Here is an 18,389-nt window from a genome sequence, read left to right on the forward strand (position 1 = left end):
TTTTGTTTGTCTGTTTTTATTAACCTGGAGCTCCATTACAAATGAAGCATTTTCCATTTAAAGGGAAAGAAAGAGTGGTCCAAGTGTATCATCCCAGCCACCTGTCCGTTAGCTCGTGAGGCAACAGACTCTCATGCAAACGGCTCCTGGACGACAAGGTGCATGAGGCCAAACTAGAGCAAGCTGGCACTGAATTAAAGAGACTTCTGGGAGAGGGAGAACACTGAAAGGGGAAACTGCTTTCAGGTCCCCATACGAGCAGTAAAAGGCAAAGGGTCCAAGAACCCTGGTGGTCTCCACACTGGGTCCTCTGGGTCCTGTTGCATCCAGAATTCTTCATGGCTTGGTAAGTATGAAGCTATCTTAAGGTCGACCCACTGGTGCTCCGAAATAGATGCATTCTGCATGCCCTCTCCAGGCACTGGATCTGCCCAGGGACGGTATCCACAGCTGAGTTAACCAAAGGACCGCTGGAAAAGATTTTGCATGGTACTGAGGGAGAAAACTCCAAAAGTCTTAAGAGGCAGAACTGGAGGAAGATGACAGAGCACGTGGTCTTTTGTGGTGATGACCTCTCGGGTGCAGAAACAGAAACAGATGCAGAGGGAAGAGGGGAAGGGAGGGGCTTGAGATCAGGGAGGGGCTTGAGATCCTGAGTCTTTAGACCTGGAGTCCCATCCTTCAGGGCCCCAGAATTGCAGAGCCAGGGACCATCTGGATCTGCTTGTCCTGGCAAACATCCTGCTGTTCTTCAAGCCCTCCAGCATCCTTCCAGCACACCCGTTCATGGAAGGAGACATCCTGGGCTTTTACCTTCACATTCAGAGCGTCGACTGAGGCCTTACTGAAGGTCTTGGGACTGAAGTGGACATGGATAAGCAGTTACAAAGAAGCCAAGAGGTTCTTAGGTGCAGTCAACTCCAGTCAGTCTCTCCTCCTGAAGACCAGACAACAAGCCCAGCCCTACCCACAAGGAAAAGGAACCCTGATCACTTCCTGGCGGTGATGTCACAGGTCTCAGACATTCCACGTATCCGAGAGAACAAGGCTGGGGAAGCTGAAGCCCTTCCAGGGAAGGGCTCGTCCTTCTGCTGGAGGGACCATGGCAGCGAATCGGGGAGCGAGGACCTTCTTATCCGTCTTCCTGCTGTGCTGCTGGCAAGGTGTACAGCCCTGGCCGAACAGAGAATTTTCAGGTAGAGTCCCCAGAAGACTGGCAGATAGAAAACCATAAGCATGAATCAGGCAGGCAATGAGGTTCTCTGCTATTGTTTGAAAGGCCCCTTCTAAGCTCTAGGTGTTGAAATAATGGCACCAGTAAAAGCCTCGATCGTTACGGTAACTGAGCATAAGGTAACCTGGATTAAGGCCTTTACATAAAGGTCTGTGTAGAACGTGACTGGTTTTCCTGGCTACTTCCTGCCATGAACATTCAGTGGAACACTGTTTTGGAGCAAGGCCTCACTAGACACCGTACTTGCCTAATTGTGAGGAATAAATCTATGTCCTTTGTAATGACACAGCCTCAGGTCTTTTATTGTAGCAGCACAAATGGACTAAGGCATTCTCCCTCCTGCGTTTGCCTGAACCATTGGACCAGTTCCCTGAGGAATAAAGGAAAATCAAAGTTTCTGTCCATAAAGTCTTTTGAAATTCTCCAAGTCTATGGAAGAGTCATTATACTGTGTGTTTTAATTTTCATCAACTTGCAGAAATATTCTACCTTAAAGGAGGGTTGCTAGGAGCCTCAGGACGGGTAGATGTTCTTGAATTTAAATGACTGTGCCCATTTTGCTAGTTGATTTTTGCTTGATCATTGAGTGTCTTTTGTCAAACTCTCTATTTCTTGAGACATGGTCTCAAAATTGAACCCAGATTGGTTAAAGTATCTGGGAAGGTAGCTCCGGGATCTTCCTGTCTCTTCCTCACCATGCTGGGATTACAGACTCCCATGAGCATGCCCAGACTTCACATGGGTGCTAGGGACATAGGCTTAGCTCTCACGTTTGCACGTAGGTGCTCTGCTGACAGTCGCGTCCTCAGCCCCACAACTTTAAAGTTATTTTTCACCAAAATTTTCATTCTGTAAATTCATCATGCATAATTAATTCCACACAACATAGACACATTTTCATAGAAGTGTCTAGCATGTGGTAAACACATTCCTCCCCATTTCTTTCTACCCTGCCGTCTCCATTTTCCACAGCTCTGAAGAAACTCCATAACCAAGGCAACTTATAAAAGAAAGCATTTCATTTGGTGCTCAAAGTTCCAAAGGGTTAGAGGCTGTGATCATCATGGTGGGGAGCAGGGCAGCTGCTGAAGTAGCTTATATCCATGCTCAAGAGCTTATATCCAGGGACAGCTGGGCTTCTGAAAACTTCAAAGTCTACCCACAGTGACACAGCTCCTCCAACAAGGCCACACTTCCTAATCTTCCCCAAACACTTCCAACTGCTGGGGACCAAGCATACGTGAGCCTGTGGGGGCCGTTTTCACTCCAGTCACACCAACTTCCATTTAGCGCTCTTCCTTCTCCCAGAGGGCCTTGCTTTCCCTTTATGTCATATACACATACACTGTAATTAGGTTTCAGAAGCCAGACGCCTTTCCTTACTGTGGTTATCTCCAGATACATCTCCTTCCTGAAAATGCCACAATGTGGTCGCTTCTTACGGTTGAAGAAGATTCGGTCATGTATATGCCTCAGCCATTCCTCTGGTACCACTCCAACTGGTGCTGTGAGCTCTAAGTTGGCTCCATAACTGGGCTGTGTGCCCCGGTAATCAGTGTTTAGTCAGCTCCATCAGGTGCTGATTTGAGGTCCTCTGGGTAAGCATCCAGGAACTGGTTCACGGTAGCTACTGTTCTGGTTCTTTGAGGAACCTCCATCCTAAATCCCATAGTGAGTAGACTAGTTCACATTGCACCATCAGTGGACAAGGGAATGGACAAGGGGGTGGACAAGGGCTCTTTTGTATCGCTGGCTCCTGCTGTTTCCTTAACGGCTGCCATTCTGATTGGGTTCTCAGCATAGTTGTAATTTGCATTTCCTTGGTTTGTGAGGAAAAACATCCTCATGTTTAAGAATCACAAAAACATTCATGTTTAAGAATCACATCTCTTATTTTGAAAGCTTTCTGTCCGTTTCATTGTCTACCTTTACTGGGATATTCAATTTCTTGATTCAATTTTTAGTTTTGCACACCCTAGCTATTAGCTCTCTGATGTGTGCAGTAAGAATCTTGGTATCTTTAAAAGTCACAGAAATAGGATGTGTGGGGTGTGGAGCTGACTCAGATTATCTGAGGTAGCTGAGTATGGTTTACCTCATGCTCTGGCAGAGGTGTGATTTTTACCTGCTGTGGATAGTTTCTGTGATTGTTTTGGAATTCTTGGGGCTCTCCAGGCCCTGGGGAGTAGCGGGCTGTTGGTGGTGGGTAGGTTTCTTACATAGTCATGTACAAAAAAGAAAGAAGAAGTTAGATATCCTCACAGTGAAGATCAAACTTGCTTCAAGGAACTCAACGTCCCTAACCAGCAGGATTACTCTTAATAACATCGCCCTTTTCCTTTCTATCTTTTTTCCTCTCCTATCTAGTGTTAGGGGATTGAAAGGGTAGAGAGGGTGGGAAAGGACCCACAAAGTTAACTAGCACTGGTTACAGACAGGTGTGTAGCTAAGACTCTCTCCTCTCTTTTAGGATATCTCTTCATTCCATTGGCCTTTACTGTCAGTGCAGGTCTATAATCCCATCAGAAAGTCCTTGCCTATGACTAGAATTTGAAGCACTTGCCTGATTTTTTTTTTTTTTTGTCTAACATTTCAAGTCTTTACACTGAACCAATTCAAGACAGCCACGAGCCTACAGGGCTGAGATAAAAAAAAAAAATCTAACCTACAGAAGGATATCCAGTCTCCCTACCATCATTTGTCGAAGATACTGTCTTTTCTTCAACTGGCATTCTCAACATCTTTGTAGAAACTGAAGCAGCTGCAGATCCATCAGCTTCTCTGGAGCCGCTACTCTAGTCCATCATGTGCCTGGTTTTGTGACAGGACCATCAAGTTTTTGTCACTATGGTTCTGTGGCAAATCTTGAATTCAGGTTGGGAACACCTCGGCTTCTTCGTTCATTCCTGACTGATTTCTCTGTCTTAGATGTCTTGCCTGACTGAGGTCTTTTCTGAATTCAAGTGTGGGAACACCTAGGACTTCTTCGTTCACTCCTGAGCCATTTCTTTGTCTTACATTTTTTGCCAATCTGAGGCATTTTCTGCTTCCAAATTAATCTTTTTTTTCTAAGGTTCCAGAACGGTTCCATTTACCTATTCTCTTTTGTGTCCGTGGAGTATTAGTCTTGGATAAGTAACATTTTCTTTATCCCCCATCTTCTCTATTTCTTTCATCGGCCTTCAATGTCAAGTAGCTCATTTTCTTATTCTTTAATCTTTTTTTACAGTCCAGTCTTCATTCCCCATCCCGGTCCACCCTCTGACTGTTCCACATCACATATCTTCCCCTCTTCAGGAGGACATCCCCCGACCCCCACCCAACCAGACCTCCTTACTCCCTGGAGCCTCAAGTCTCTTGACAGCATCTTCTCTCACTGAGGCCTGACCAGGCAGTCCTCTGCCATATATGTGTTGAAGGCTTCATATCAGCTGGTGTATGCTGTCTAGTTGGTGATCCAGTATCTGAGTGATCTTGGGGGTTCAGGTTAGTTGAGACTGCTGGTCTTCCTATAGGGTCACCCTCCTCAGCTTCTTCCAGCTTTTCCCTAATTCAACCACAGGGGTCTACATCTGACTCTTACAGCTGCTTGTTTGGTCTTTCGGAGGGTGGCCATGCTGGGCTCCAGTTGACCCACCAGCAGAGGAACTCCTGGGAGGCCTTCAGCCTACAGTGCTTCAGAGGCGCAGACAAGCTAGTGACCTGCCCAGGCAGAAGGTGCTGGCCAGGAGGCCAAATTAATCTTAAGACTGAATTCTTTCCCAATTTCTGTGAGGAACGCTCTTGGAATTCCAATGGGGATCACATAGAATCTGAGCATTTGTTTTGATGGCAGTATTAGCTGCTCGCTGCTGTGGTAAGAGATGAGACAAAAGCAACTTAAGAAAAACTATTTCATTTATAGCTCAAAAGCATAGCCTCATGGTGGTAGGCACATCCACAGGGCAGCTTCTCACAGAGTACCCACAGTCAGAAGCAATGAATATTAACGCTCACCTTGATTTTTCCTTTTTACTCAGTCCAGGACCGAATCCCCAAGTGTGGGGATACCTCAGGGTAAGTCCTCCCACCTGAACTAACGTAATGTAAACAACTCCTCACAGCCATTTCCAGAGGCTAACCTCTCTGCCAAGGCTTGCCCAGAGGCTGTCACTGACATGGTCCTAGATGATGTCAAGTTGACAATGTTAATCACAACTCTGCCTTCTTCCATCTTTATACCAAAACGCGTCACATGTAGGCACGTGGCCATCTCGTAATTAAAAAAAAACACATTTACTCCCCACTGTCTTTAAACAGCTCCGACACTGTTCCAAAGTCCAAGCGCCATGTTTGATCTGTAAAACAGAAAACAAATGTCAAGCTTCCGATGAGTGCTAGAACAGGAGAAGCTTATCATTCCAAAAGGGAGGGCCATGGCACAGAGAGGGATGCTCAGACCAAAGGAAGAACAAAACCAAGCAGAGCAAACAAATCCCGAAGCTCCATGTCTGGCATCTGGCTCTGGAGGCAGAGTCATCTGGGTTCCATAGGATTTGGTTAGGCCTGCCCCTCCAGCTCTGCTGCCTGCAGAACACATGGCCTGTCTCTTGGGCTGGCTCTACTCTATGCCTTCGGTTTCATCCGCAGATGTCTCATGGCCCTGGCATGTCCAGGATCCTGAAATCTCCACTGAAACGCAGGCTTCGTAAAGTTATTTCTCCGGAGCTCCTTGCAGGGACCTCAACCCTGTTACACACTGCTTGGCCTCTGAAGTATTCTGGAACCATAGTGCATGAGTCCATGGCCCCTTCATACTGCATATGTCAGTGCCAGGCGGATGCTGCTGCCAACTTCTGTCTCCAGCTTATAATGGAGGCTAGGCTTGGCCCACAGCTGTGTTAGTGTCTGTCTTGCAGGCTGATCACGGAGAGCCACATCACTAGGTGTCACTTTCCAGCCGTACGCTCCTTGGCTGCATTCTCAGTTCTGCACCTTTTCTAGCGTCCCAGTGCAGAGATGGAGTTTTTCTCTTTAAGAATCACAGCCTTGGGCTGGAGAGATGGCTCAGTGGTTAAGAGCGCTGTCTGCTCTTCCAGAGGTCCTTAGTTCAATTCCCAACAACCAAATGGTGGCTCACAACCATCTGTAATGGGATCCAATGCCCTCTTGTGGTGCGTCTGAAGGCAGCTATGGTGTATGTAATAATAAATAAATAGATTTTTTAAAAAAGAAATCATAGCCTCGATTGCTGCTGCTAGGGTGCCCCTTTAATCAAATCCCAGCACTCAGGAAGCAGAGGCAGGTAGAAGTCTGAGTTCAAGCCCACTAACTATGGAGGAAGATCCAGGACAGCCAAGGCTACACAGAGAAACCTTATCTTTAAATACCAAAATCCACCCCCCCACACACACACACAAAAGATTCACAGCCTCTTTGAAGCACCCACCTTAGCCACAGTTTTAAACCCCTTTTGTTGCCAAATTTCATTCTTTAAATCTTTCCACCCAGCTTTCCTGTTATTTTCAGAACAATCTGGCTTAAGCACAATAGGCAGGGGCCACTGCCGGAACGCTCTCTTGCCTTGAGATTTCCTCTGCCAAACTAATTCGCCCACCTACTTTAAACTGACCGTCACCCAAGTTCTCAGGAATGCGACAAGGTCCTTGGTCAGAATACAATGTGAGTGGTCGCTAGCTGGTAGAATGCTTGTTCCCTTAAACAGTAAGAACCAAGACTCACTGCCCAGGTTTCTTTAACATTCCTATACCCCAACCTTCCACCAGGATAGTCCATCGAGCTCTGCTTACGATAGCAAAGGGTCTCTATAGACCAACGTTCCAACTTTTTGTGCATTCTTTTCACGGGCCACTTCCAAAGAAGCACACGGCCAAGCTTACCACAGCAAAGGCCCTCTTATTGGTGCAAACACTGTCAGACAACCACTTGTTGTGATAAACACCTGAAAAAAACTAAGGATGGATTTTGGCTCTCAGTTCAAGGAGACAACGAAGACAGCAGGAGACTGGGCTGAGTGTCACGGTGTGTCTACCGCCGGGAAGCACAGGGATGAGCACAGTGCTCGGGCTACTTTCTGTCTTTCGTTCAGTCTAGAACCCCCGCTGAGGCAACGGTGCAACACCCAGGGCTGCTCTTCCCATCTCCATTAACCTGATAGAGAATCTCTCACAGGAATGCCCGGAGTCTTGTTTCTTGGGTGATGCTGGATCCTACCCAGCCAGTAATCGGTATTAATGACCACACCAGTGTAGACATTTTCACAATACCAGTTCTTCCAGTGTAAGGACTTAAGAGGTCTCTCCATGTGCTAGCATCTTCTGATTCCTTCTCCAGTGTCTCAGAACTCTTCATTGGATATCTCTTTCCCTTTAAACTTATCCTGGAGTGTGTTTCTCAGGCACCCGTAAGTGGGATTGTTCTCTGCTGTCTCTCTTGGGCGTTGGTTAGTGTTCTGCTGGAAGGATTCTGGCGTTCGCAGGTCCCTAACCTGACCATGCTAAGTGACCTTTATGCTTTCTTCCACAAGGTAGCAGGGGTGAACAGATTCCTAAGAGTTGTCTTCTAACCTCCTCAAGTGTATCATGGGACACACATGCTGCACACACACATGCTCACACACACTCATCCTATCTCAACATACACACACACACACACACACACACACACACACGTTGTCATAGGGCTGTGAGGAACAGACATATAAGGCAGAATACAACAAATTATTTTTCTTTATTTTTAAAACTTCCTGCAAGTGCAAGGCCCTGGGTTCGGTCTCCAGCTCCGGAAAAAAAACTTCCCTTGTATCTTATAGTATGAGATTTTACAGAAAGCCCTGTGGCGACTAAGAAGAATGTACATTCTGCGTGTTTGGATGTAATATTCTGTAGACATCTTCTAACTCCATTTGATCTATGTTTACTTCAGCTGTTTATCTTCATTACCAAGTAGCATCTGGTAAAAGCAGGATACTAATGTCACTCACCCACAAGGGACATCACTGGTATCTGTGTCAGTCTGTCTCTTTAAATCTAGTAGTATTGTTTTATGAAGCTGGATGCCCCACGGTGATCGTGCATGTGTTTAAAACTGTAATGTTCTCTATAGACTGCTCCCTTTATCAGGAGGAGGTGGCATATCACCTTTATATGGGTCTGAACTCTATTATGTCAGATATCAGAAGACCAATGCCTGCTCGACTCCCTACTCCAACTCCCTGAGGTGCACTTCTCCATCCCTTCATACTCACCTTGGATCCATCTCTGACAGACATGTTTCTTGGAGGCAAGACATAGATGAATCCTGCTTTTTCATCCAAACTGCCATTCTGTGTCTTTCGATTGAAGAATGGCGACCGTTAAAGCTCGGGGTCATCATTGAAAGGTTTTGTAATGGTTGGTGACCACTGATGGTCATTTAGAATCATCCAGAAGAGCAGGCCTTGAGTTCTCACTGAGCACCCAGGACTCTCTCTATTGCACCATGGCCCAGGCCACTTCCACCAAGAAGGAAGAAATCCCCAAATTCCCTAAGTCCCTCCGGCAAACACACTTGGCCCCAACATTATTTTCTTTGCTCTTTACTTTTGGAAGTCTAATTGTAATGGTTGGTAGACAGTTCTATTTTGATCAAGTCTATTTGGGGCTCTAAATGCAACTTTTGCCTGTACACCTATATTTTCACAAGGATTTTACTATTTTTTTTAACCAAATAGCTTATCAGTCACTTACTCTGTACTTTTCCCCATCTATATTGATTATAGGATCATTTCATCTTTTAATAGCTGATTTTGTTTTGGTGTTTGATCTTTTGGTTGGTTGGTTTTGGTGTTTTTGTTAGTGGTTTCTGTAAGAATGGTCCCCACATGCTACTCCTCTAAAAGTGCGTAGTCATCAGAGAGAGGGACTGTGTGTGAAGGATTAAGGGTGGCCATATTGGAGAAGATGTGTCTGTCACTGGGATGATATTTGAGGTTTCAAAAGCCCAAGTCAGGCCAGTGTTCTTCTTTCTCATGCCTGCAGATCAGGATGTGGTTCTCAACTGCTTCTCCTGGAACACCCCAGTTTAATGCTTTTTTTTTGTTGTTGTTCTTTTTTTCGGAGCTGGGGACCGAACCCAGGGCCTTGCGCTTCCTAGGCAAGCGCTCTGCCACTGAGCCAAATCCCCAACCCCCAGTTTAATGCTTTTTAAGAGTTGACTTAGTCCTGTCTTCATAGCAATCAAATAGTGGCTTTTTGTTTTGTTGACACAGGGGCTTATTATGTAGCCCTGGCTGGCCCACAGCTTGCTATTCAGACCAGGCTGGCCATTAACATACAGAGATCAGCCTACCTCTGCTTCCTATGTGCTGGGATTAATGGCAAGTGCCACCATACCCAGCCTAACTGTTGATTTTGTGTGTTCTGTTTATTCTGCCTTTTTTCTTCCTTCATTAGATTTCTTAGTGTGATTGATTACTTATCAGCCTTGGCTTCAATATCCCTGAGAGTCTCTTTTGGCTTGATCTAGTGTATTTTGTGAGTTTTTCCACCATGTTTACTGGGTTTTTCTTTTCCAAGTGTCTAATCTGTCCCTTTTTCAGAATCTCCATCTCCTTACCAGAACACTATTGTGTCCAACGTTGTCTTCTGTCAGCTGCTTATTTCAGTCCCTTTGAATTTGAGCTCATTTTAGAAATCATTCTTTTCCACTTCATCATCTAGATATCTTTAGAGTTGGTCACTGGAGGGTCATGTGACCCTGGGTTCTCGTGTATCTTGTGTTCCTGTGTTGACATTTGTGCACCTGTTGTGATGAGTATTTGTCACACTGATATACATAGACCTTCTTGGTGAGTAGCCTACTTTTTTAATAATACTTTTTACTCTTTGGAGGTTCCAGGCATGTTTCCAATGTGTACAAACCATATTCTTCCAGCACAAGCTCCTCTCACACCTAACTCTGCCCCACTTGGTGTTACTCAGATACACGGGAATCTGCAGTCATCTGCTGGGCATGAACAACCTACCAGTGGCCACATCCTCGAGAGAGTGATGCTCACTCCCTCAGCAGCCATTTACTGTGGGACGCAGGGCTTCTCCTATCCATGCTGAAATTTTGACTAGCTTCATCTTGTGCAGTCTGCTCTTGACGTAGTTTGAAATCTTGGTTTCTCATACACAATCTCGTGAACCCTTTGGAGCTTCACAGTCATGGTCCCGCATGGCTTCTTCAGCTATGGTGGATGGGTTTTGACACAATCCATGTTTTCTTCTCAGTTAGTCGCATACAAACGCTGTCACTCTAGAGGCCCAGAAAGGTCTAAGGCCAGTAGCAGAAGGTGTGGTGTGTGGCAAGTGTGCTGGTCCCTCTTCCCGTCTTTCCTACAGTATATGAGCTGACAGGATATGAGATCTGCCTGCACTGAGGTCTTTACAGGTTCAGGTTCAGACTCTGTGCTTTCAATTCCTGCCACTGCTATGATGTGAATGTGTAGGCGTGGACTTTCAGCCCTCAGGAGTTACACATACTTAGGTTATGTTGACTGAGGCTTTTCTCTTTCCTATTCTGTAAGTTAAAGAATCCATCCATGTATGACGATGGTTGGTCTTCCTTTTTCTCAAATATAATATGATCATTTAGATAGTAAGGTATTTTACGGCAGAGGGTGTCAGAAGGATCTAGAATTGGTACAGGATGCTTGTCCACACAAGTGTTTCTGAGAGCCTCACTTGTCTATCCCTGGGCGTGACTCGACTAAGCCTGAAATGTCCTCCATTAGCTTTGTTAAGGGTTTGCTCTCAGTGCTTTCTAGTCATTTTCTCCTATGACCTGGTCAAAACTGGGATAGCATTCACTATCTTCTCTAGCTTGAAACCTCACTGAACCCTGCGTGACCCTCATGATCTTTATCAGTTTAAGAAAGGTCACCACGAGGTCTAGCCTGGGCTTAGTAGCACACACCTTCAATCCCAGCACTCCAGAGGCAGAGGCAGGAAAATCTCTATGAGTTCAAGTTCCAGGAGAGCAAGGGTTTTGTAGAGAAACTCTGTCTCAAAAAAAAAAAAAAAAAAAGAGAAAAGGAGGAGAAAAGAAGGAAAGAAGGAAGGAAGGGAGGAAAGGACAGAGGGAGGGAGGGAAGGAGGGAGGGAGGGAGGGAAGGAGGGAGGGAGGGAGGGACGGACAGACGAACATAGGGAGGAAGGCAAACAAACCCGCAAGAGAACTGGCTGTACCATGTATAACTCTCAAGGTCTCGTGTATAGCTAGAGATTTGGCCATAGCTCTATGTGACCTCCAACATCATTCTCAGCTTGAGATTTGGCCATTGCCCTTTGTGACCCATCCCCTAAGGTCTTCCGCAGCTTGAGGAAACAGTGAAAAAAGTCTCTCCATTGCCCTGAGGGGAACAACACAGCTATCCTCATCCTATCCTGGAGAAAAGTGGTGACTTAAATGTGTGTGATTTCCACATGGGAAGGTGCTGTCCACTTAGGATAACAGTTGATGTGAGCCTTATGATGAAGGAGTCTGTCTCACATTCACTCAACTAACCAGAGTGAGCTAAGAATTCAACAGTGAACTCCATGAAGCCAGAATGTGCTGATGTGGTCACTGAGAGGACATCCGAGTGCCTGACCTCATGGGTACATGCCATCTAGAATGCATGACTCTCCCGAGGAGGTAGCAACAAGAAAAGTACGGTAGAGCAGCTACACTTGACAATGCAAAGGACAGGAGCATACACACCACGCATGTGAACATGGCTGCCTTGCACAATGCTCCCATTGTGATTACAAGACAGACACAGGATGAAAAGAGTATTTTTAACAAAGTGCTGGCGCTGTGCAGCTGTACCCATTCGTAATGAACCATTAATGCCTCGCGCAAAAAGGAACTGTACTGTTTGTTTGGTTTACCAAGGTCAGCACACTGAGAAGCAATTGTCATCACCACCGCAGACCTCCTTACATATTTCCCATTGTTCTGAGCTGTGCAGATGAACACATTGGGATGCAGATTGTCCATCATTAAAGCCTTTGAGAACAGCTTTGTCACTGGTTTAGCCACAACTTTAGTTCCCCAGACAGAGCTCTGTGCCTCAGAATGGGAAGGTACGGTGGCCCTGCCTGCCATCTTTGGGGAGTCCCAGGACCTGGGACTGGGAGAAGAGGCCAACCTTGAGCTCATACTAAGAGATGTACCAGACCAAGGGACATCACAGTCCCTCATAAAGAGAGGTCATGTCAGAAGGAGGGAGTAGTAGCGGATGCTACAGAGAAGAGGCCGGTCCTCAGAATTCCTATGGTGGCCAGATTTAGCTAAACCCCATCTGTCCAGCACGCATCACCAATAAGAGCCCTGGCCCTGGAGACAACAGCCATCCAGAACCCTGGAGCCCACTCATCACAGACTCCACTCCTCACCTGCAGACACACCAGCCTGGAGGGCTCTGCTCATACTGGAGGGATGAGGCAACCAGTCTCTGGTCTGCCCCATGGAACCCCGGGTAGCACAAGAATGTGCAGGGCCGCCCAGGGCTCTCAGAGAAAAACGTGCATGAGGTGTCTTCACACAGGACAAGCAAGTATTTGGGTGGCGACACGGGAAGCCTAAACCAGGGGCTGGGCAAGTGCTTCTCCTCACTGGTGCTGAGCTGGGCTTGGGCTGCTCCAGTGGTGGAGGTCTGAGGCTGGAGCTTCTCGGCCCCATCCAGACAGTGCCACCAGCCATGCAAGAAGCAAATCAAAGCTCCCCACAAAACAAAGTGCGTGGCCCTCTTCCTTCTTTTGTCCTTGTGATTGAGCTGAGTTGTCCCTGATCATGGACACTTTTTTTTTCCATCTTTATTAGATTGGGTATTTCTTACTTACATTTCAAATGTTATTCCCTTTCCCAGTTTCCAGGGAAGCATCCCTCTAACCCCTCCCCCTCCCCTTCTATTTGAGTGTTCCTTTCCCCGTCCTCCCCCCATTACCGCCCTCCCCTCAACAATCCTGTTCACTGGGGGTCCAGCCTTGGCAGGACCGAGGGCTTCCCCTTCCACTCGTGCCCTTACTAGGCTATTCATGATACCTATGAGGTTGGAGCCCAGGGTCAGTCCACGTATAGTCTTTGGGTAGTGGCTTAGTCCCTGGAAGCTCTGGTTGGTTGGCATTGTTATTCATATGGGGTCTCAAGCCCCTTCAAGCTCTTCCAGTCCTCTCTTTGAATCCTTCAACGGGGATCCCGTTCTCAGTTCAGTGGTTTGCTGCTAGCATTCACCTATGTATTTGCCATATTCTGGCTGTGTCTCTCAGGAGAGATCTACATCCGGTTCCTGTCAGCCTGCACTTCTTTGCTTCATCCATCTTATCTAATTTAATTGGGTTGCTGTATATGTATGGGCCACATGTGGGGCAGGCTCTGAATGGCCGATCCTTCAGTCTCTGTTCTAAACTTTGCCTTCCTATCCCCTCCTAAGGGTATTCTTGTTCCCTTTTTAAAGAAGGAGTGAAGCATCCACATTTTGGTCATCCTTCTTGAGTTTCATGTGTTCTGTACATCTAGGGTAATTCTAGCATTTGGGCTAATATCCACTTATCAATGATTGATTTCTGTGATTGGGTTACATCACTCAGGATGATATTTTCTAGCTCCATCCATTTGCCTATGAATTTCATGAAGGCATTGTTTTTGATAGCTGAGTACTATTCCATTGTGTAGATAAATGACATTTTCTGTATCCATTCCTCTGTTGAAGGGCATCTGGGATCTTTCCAGCTTCTGGCTAATATAAATAAGGCTGTTATAAACATAGTGGAACATGTGTCTTTGTTGTATGTTGGAGCATATTTTGGGTATATGCCCGAGAGATATAGCTGGGTCCTCGGGTAGTGCAATATCCAGTTTTCTGAGGAACCTCTAGACTGATTTCCAGAATGGTTGTGCCAGTTTGCAATCCCACCAACAATGGGGGAGTGTTTCTCTTTCTCCACATCCTCACCAGCATCTGCTGTCGCCAGAGTTTTTGATCTTAGCCATTCTGACTGGCATGAGGTCGAATCTCAGGGTTGTTTTGATTTGCATTTCCCTTATGACTAAAGATGTTGAACACTTCTTTAGGTGTTTCTCAGCCATTCGACATTCCTCAGCTGTGAATTCTTTGTTTAGCTCTGAACCCCATTTTTTAATAGGGTTATTTGTCTCCCTGCGGTCTAACTTCTTGAGTTGTTTTTATATTTTGGATATAAGCCCTCTATCAGTTGTAGGATTGGTAAAGATCTTTTTCCAATCTGTTGGTTGTCGGTTTGTCTTAACAACAGTGTCCTTTGCCTTACAGAAGCTTTGCAGTTTTATGAAATCCCATCTGTCGATTCTTTTTTTTTTTTTTTTTCCGGAGCTGGGGACCGAACCCAGGGCCTTGCGCTTCCTAGGTAAGCGCTCTACCACTGAGCTAAATCCCCAGCCCCCTTCACTCTCTTCTATACCTATTATTCTTAGGTTTGATCTTCTCATTGAGTCCTGGATTTCCTGTATGTTTTGGACCAGTAGCTTTTTCAGTTTTACATTATCTTTGACAGTTGTGTTGATGATTTCTATGGAATCTTCTGCTCCTAAGATTCTCTCTTCTATCTCTTGTATTCTGTTGGTGATGCTCGCATCTGTGACTCCTGATCTCTTCCCTAGGTTTTCTATGTCCAGGGTTGTCTCCCTTTGTGATTTCTTTATTGTTTCTATTTCCTTTTTTAACTCCTGGATGGTTTTGTTCATTTCCTTCTCCTGTTTTGTTGTTTTTTTCCAGTAGTTCTTTAAGGGATTTTTCTCTTTCCTCTTTAAGGGCTTCTAGTTGTTTCCTTGTGTTGTCCTATATTTCCTTAAGGGAGTTATTTATGACCTCCTTAAAGTCCTCCATCATCATGTTAAAATGTGATTTTTAAATCTAGACCTTACTTTTCTGGTGTGTTTGGCTATTCAATGTTTGCTTTGGTGGGAGAACTGGGCTCTAGTGATGCAATGTAGTCTTGGTTTCTGTTGCTTGGGTTCCTGTGCTTGCCTCTCGCCATCAGGTTGTCTCTGGTGTTATCTTGTCTTGCTGTTTCTGACAGTGTCTTGACCGTCCTGTAGGCCTGTGTGTCAGGAAGGCTGTAGACCTGTTTTCCTGTTTTCTTTCAGCCAGTTATGGGAACAGAGTGTTCTGCTCTCAAGCCTGTAGTCGCTCCTGTCCGCTGGCTTTCAGCTGTCCCTGTGGGCGGGAACCAGAATGGCCTGCCCCTACTTCTCCTATGTCCCTGTGCGCAGGGGGCACAGATGGCACAAGGCATTTTCCTCTTGAGTCAGGAATGTGGGCAGAGAGTAGTGTCCTCTGGTTTCCCAGGAGTGTTTGCCCCTCTGAAGGTCTAGCTCTTCCCCACACCGGATTTGGGTACAGGGAGCTGTTTGACTTGTTCAGTTCAGATCCCGGCGCAGGCTGGACCGCAGGGCTCCTGCAGCTTGACTGCTCCTATTGTCCTGTGTCCAGAGACACTATACAGTTTCCTCTTGGGCCAGGGATGTGGGCAAAGGTGGGCAGAAGTGGCAGTCTCTCCTGCCCTGAAGTCTCAGGATTGCCCACACTTCTAGGTGATCAGCTCTCTCTCCCACGGGGTTTGGGAGCAGGGAGGCGTGGGCCGGGATCAGTGAGGTTCAGGCACCAGCTAGAAACAGTGTCTGGTCCCAGAGGAATTTTGCCTTTGTGTGTCCTGAGTCCACCAGGCAGGTCACTTGGAGCAGAAAAGTTGGTCTTACCTCTGGTCTTGGGCCTGAAGTCACACTCCTCAGGGCTGGTTTTCAGCTCTCCGTGAGGGCAGCAACCAGAAGGGCCCTGCCCCTACTGCTCCTGGGTCCCTATGCGCAGGGGGCCCAGATGGCACTGGGCATTTTCCTCTAGAGTCAGAAATGTGGGCCATGGACACTATCTTACCATCCTCCAGGTGACTCTAGTGACCAGGAGGGCAGGTTCTAGTCAGTGCCATGGGGAGTTCTGGTTTCCACAAGCACAGCTGCTACATGGGTAACACCTTTCCCATCTTCCACAGGAGCAGCTCAGGTCCCAGGGGGCTTCCTCAGACTCCATGGGCAGGAGCAGCACTCCTTGCTGGGTCCTTTCTGTACAGTAGTCTGAGGTCATCTCACAACAATCCATTCACAGAGGGGGGTGAAAATCAATTAATGTTGTAAAACTATAGGATTGAGTTTTTATTTTGTTTTGTTTTCCTATCAGGTTCAAGTGGTAAGCAATGGCCAAATTTTGAAACTGTGGACGGTGATATAGCTACAGTGTTCGGTAAGGCCTCTCCAGATGGAGCACCTGTCCATGGTGAGGGGCGGGGCGGGTACTCCCCAAACCTTCCCAGACAGTCAGGTGTCAGTCATAGGCACTGTAGGAACTGAACTGGTTTGAGGTCAGAACCACATTCTTCTGGTCCACGGCTTTAGTGTTAAATCACTTAAATCATAGAATAACCATCGGAACCAAATCACACTTGGAGCTTTGCCTCTCAGTGTGGTGTCCAGAGACCACTAGTATGTCTGTCACCCAGAGACTTGTTTCATACACCCTGCATCAAGCTCTGCTCAAGCCTTGCACATCAGAAACCACATCCAGCTCTACATACTGATGCAGTATGCGTACGACTGAGGAGTATGAGACCGAGGAACAGCTCCTTGGCCTCAGGAGCACGTAGGACAGTCCCTAGGGGTGAGGACCTGGGCTCTCCTGGGGTTTCAGCCTTTGTGGCCTCACTTTAGGATTTCCTACAAAACTCTGGTAAGGGCTCAGAGCACAACAGGATTAAGGCCATTGGTCTGACCCACACTGTCCCTCAGAGGCAGAGTACAAACTGCAGATGTAAGGCTAAGTTCTCTGGTAGCCATACTCCAAACCAGCATGGTCCACTTGGGAAAGCACTTCAGCATGTAAGCAACGCCAGGGACTGATGTGCTAGTCGGTCTTTAGCACCAAATCTACAAAATGCCTTGTGTAGATCCCACTCAGAGGTCAATTCTGTCTGGACCAGCTATATACCCTTCGGTGTTCATGTCCCCAGGTCTGTCCTATGCACTGTGATCACCACCCTTTGCAATCCTCATTTTACACTTGGTAAAGTAAGGCCTACAGAAGCTGTCTGAGCAGAGTCTGACTTGCAGCTTAAGACCCTGGGCGTCAGTCTACCCACGATCACCAGTCAAACAGGGTCAGTAGTGAGTATGGGTAGTAAGGGAGGACAGGGTGTGAGTGTGAAGCTGCTCTCAGAGGTGAGCCTCATCAGGAAGCTCATGATGGGAATGTCAGGTGACAGAGACCCATCCCCCGAGGGACTTCTTCCAGGAAGGTCAGGTCTGCTTGTTTCTGAGTCTGGGCTGGGGAATCATTGTGGACAGCTTGACTGACGGCTGATCACATGAGTAAATGAGTGTTTCCCAGTTCACCTATGTTACCCCGTCTAACCTCCCAAGCCTCTACTGTGTTACCTGCAGCAGTCATACTTCCCTCCATGCACTGGCCTCATCTTCTGACACTGAGATGAGCAGGCCACACACGTACTCGAGGTAACTTCTGAGTATGGTCCCGGATGGCCATCATGCTGCAGGGATGGGCAAATTTCCAGCTGCTGCTTCTCTAGCTCCCGCTATGACACTCGCACAGTGTGGGATGCCACAAGCCTCACAAACAAGCACCCCATTTTACAGAAGGTACTGAGGGTCAGAGACATGAAGACATTCATCCTTACTCAGGTCTATGTGAGAACAAAGCCAGAATGAGGGTTGGAACTGGTTGGCTACAAAGTCCAGGATGTATATAAGGGACTTCCTGGGAATGAAAATAAAAGAAGACAGACTGGCTGGATATGGTGGCATGTGCACACCTTTAATCCCAGCACTTGGTGGCAGGGGCAGGCAGATATCTGAGATCAAGGCAAGACTGGTTTATATAGTGAGTTCTAGACTATCCAGAGTTAAACTATGCAGACACTGTACGTCGTCTCAGAAGAAAAGCTGAACATGTTTAGAATACAAGAAAAGTTGTTCTGTCAGTACTTGAGGGCAGAGTCAGGGCAGAATGATAGTGGACAGGAATGTGAATCATGATCAGGGCTGGGTTTTGGAATTGACTTCAAAGGATGTGGTAGATTATCCTCACTATGTCAAAATGCCGGGG

The 18,389-nt window shown here is 46.7% G+C and overlaps 1 protein-coding gene and 1 long non-coding RNA gene across 2 annotated transcripts in view; one reads left to right on the forward strand and one right to left on the reverse strand.

Annotated features, from left to right (window-relative positions):
- LOC148000648 (uncharacterized) lies at positions 1–5,571 on the reverse strand. The gene is made up of 2 exons (XR_015640480.1): positions 5,231–5,571; positions 1–5,085 (listed from the first exon to the last, which is right to left on the reverse strand). It is a non-coding gene; the product is annotated as an uncharacterized LOC148000648 (long non-coding RNA).
- The window catches only part of LOC148000649 (uncharacterized), a 25,452-nt gene continuing 8,082 nt past the window's right edge, over positions 1,020–18,389 (forward strand). Inside the window, exons 1-2 of the mRNA XM_087589535.1 lie at positions 1,020–1,196; positions 16,452–16,514. Coding sequence (XP_087445661.1) covers positions 1,103–1,196; positions 16,452–16,514 — 157 coding nt within the window. The 5' untranslated portion in view covers positions 1,020–1,102. The remainder of the gene's footprint in view (positions 1,197–16,451; positions 16,515–18,389) is intronic.

Source organism: Rattus norvegicus, chromosome 16, assembly GCF_021556685.1.
Source record: "Rattus norvegicus strain SHRSP/BbbUtx chromosome 16, alternate assembly SHRSP_T2T, whole genome shotgun sequence".
Classification (NCBI taxonomy): Eukaryota; Metazoa; Chordata; class Mammalia; order Rodentia; family Muridae; genus Rattus; species Rattus norvegicus.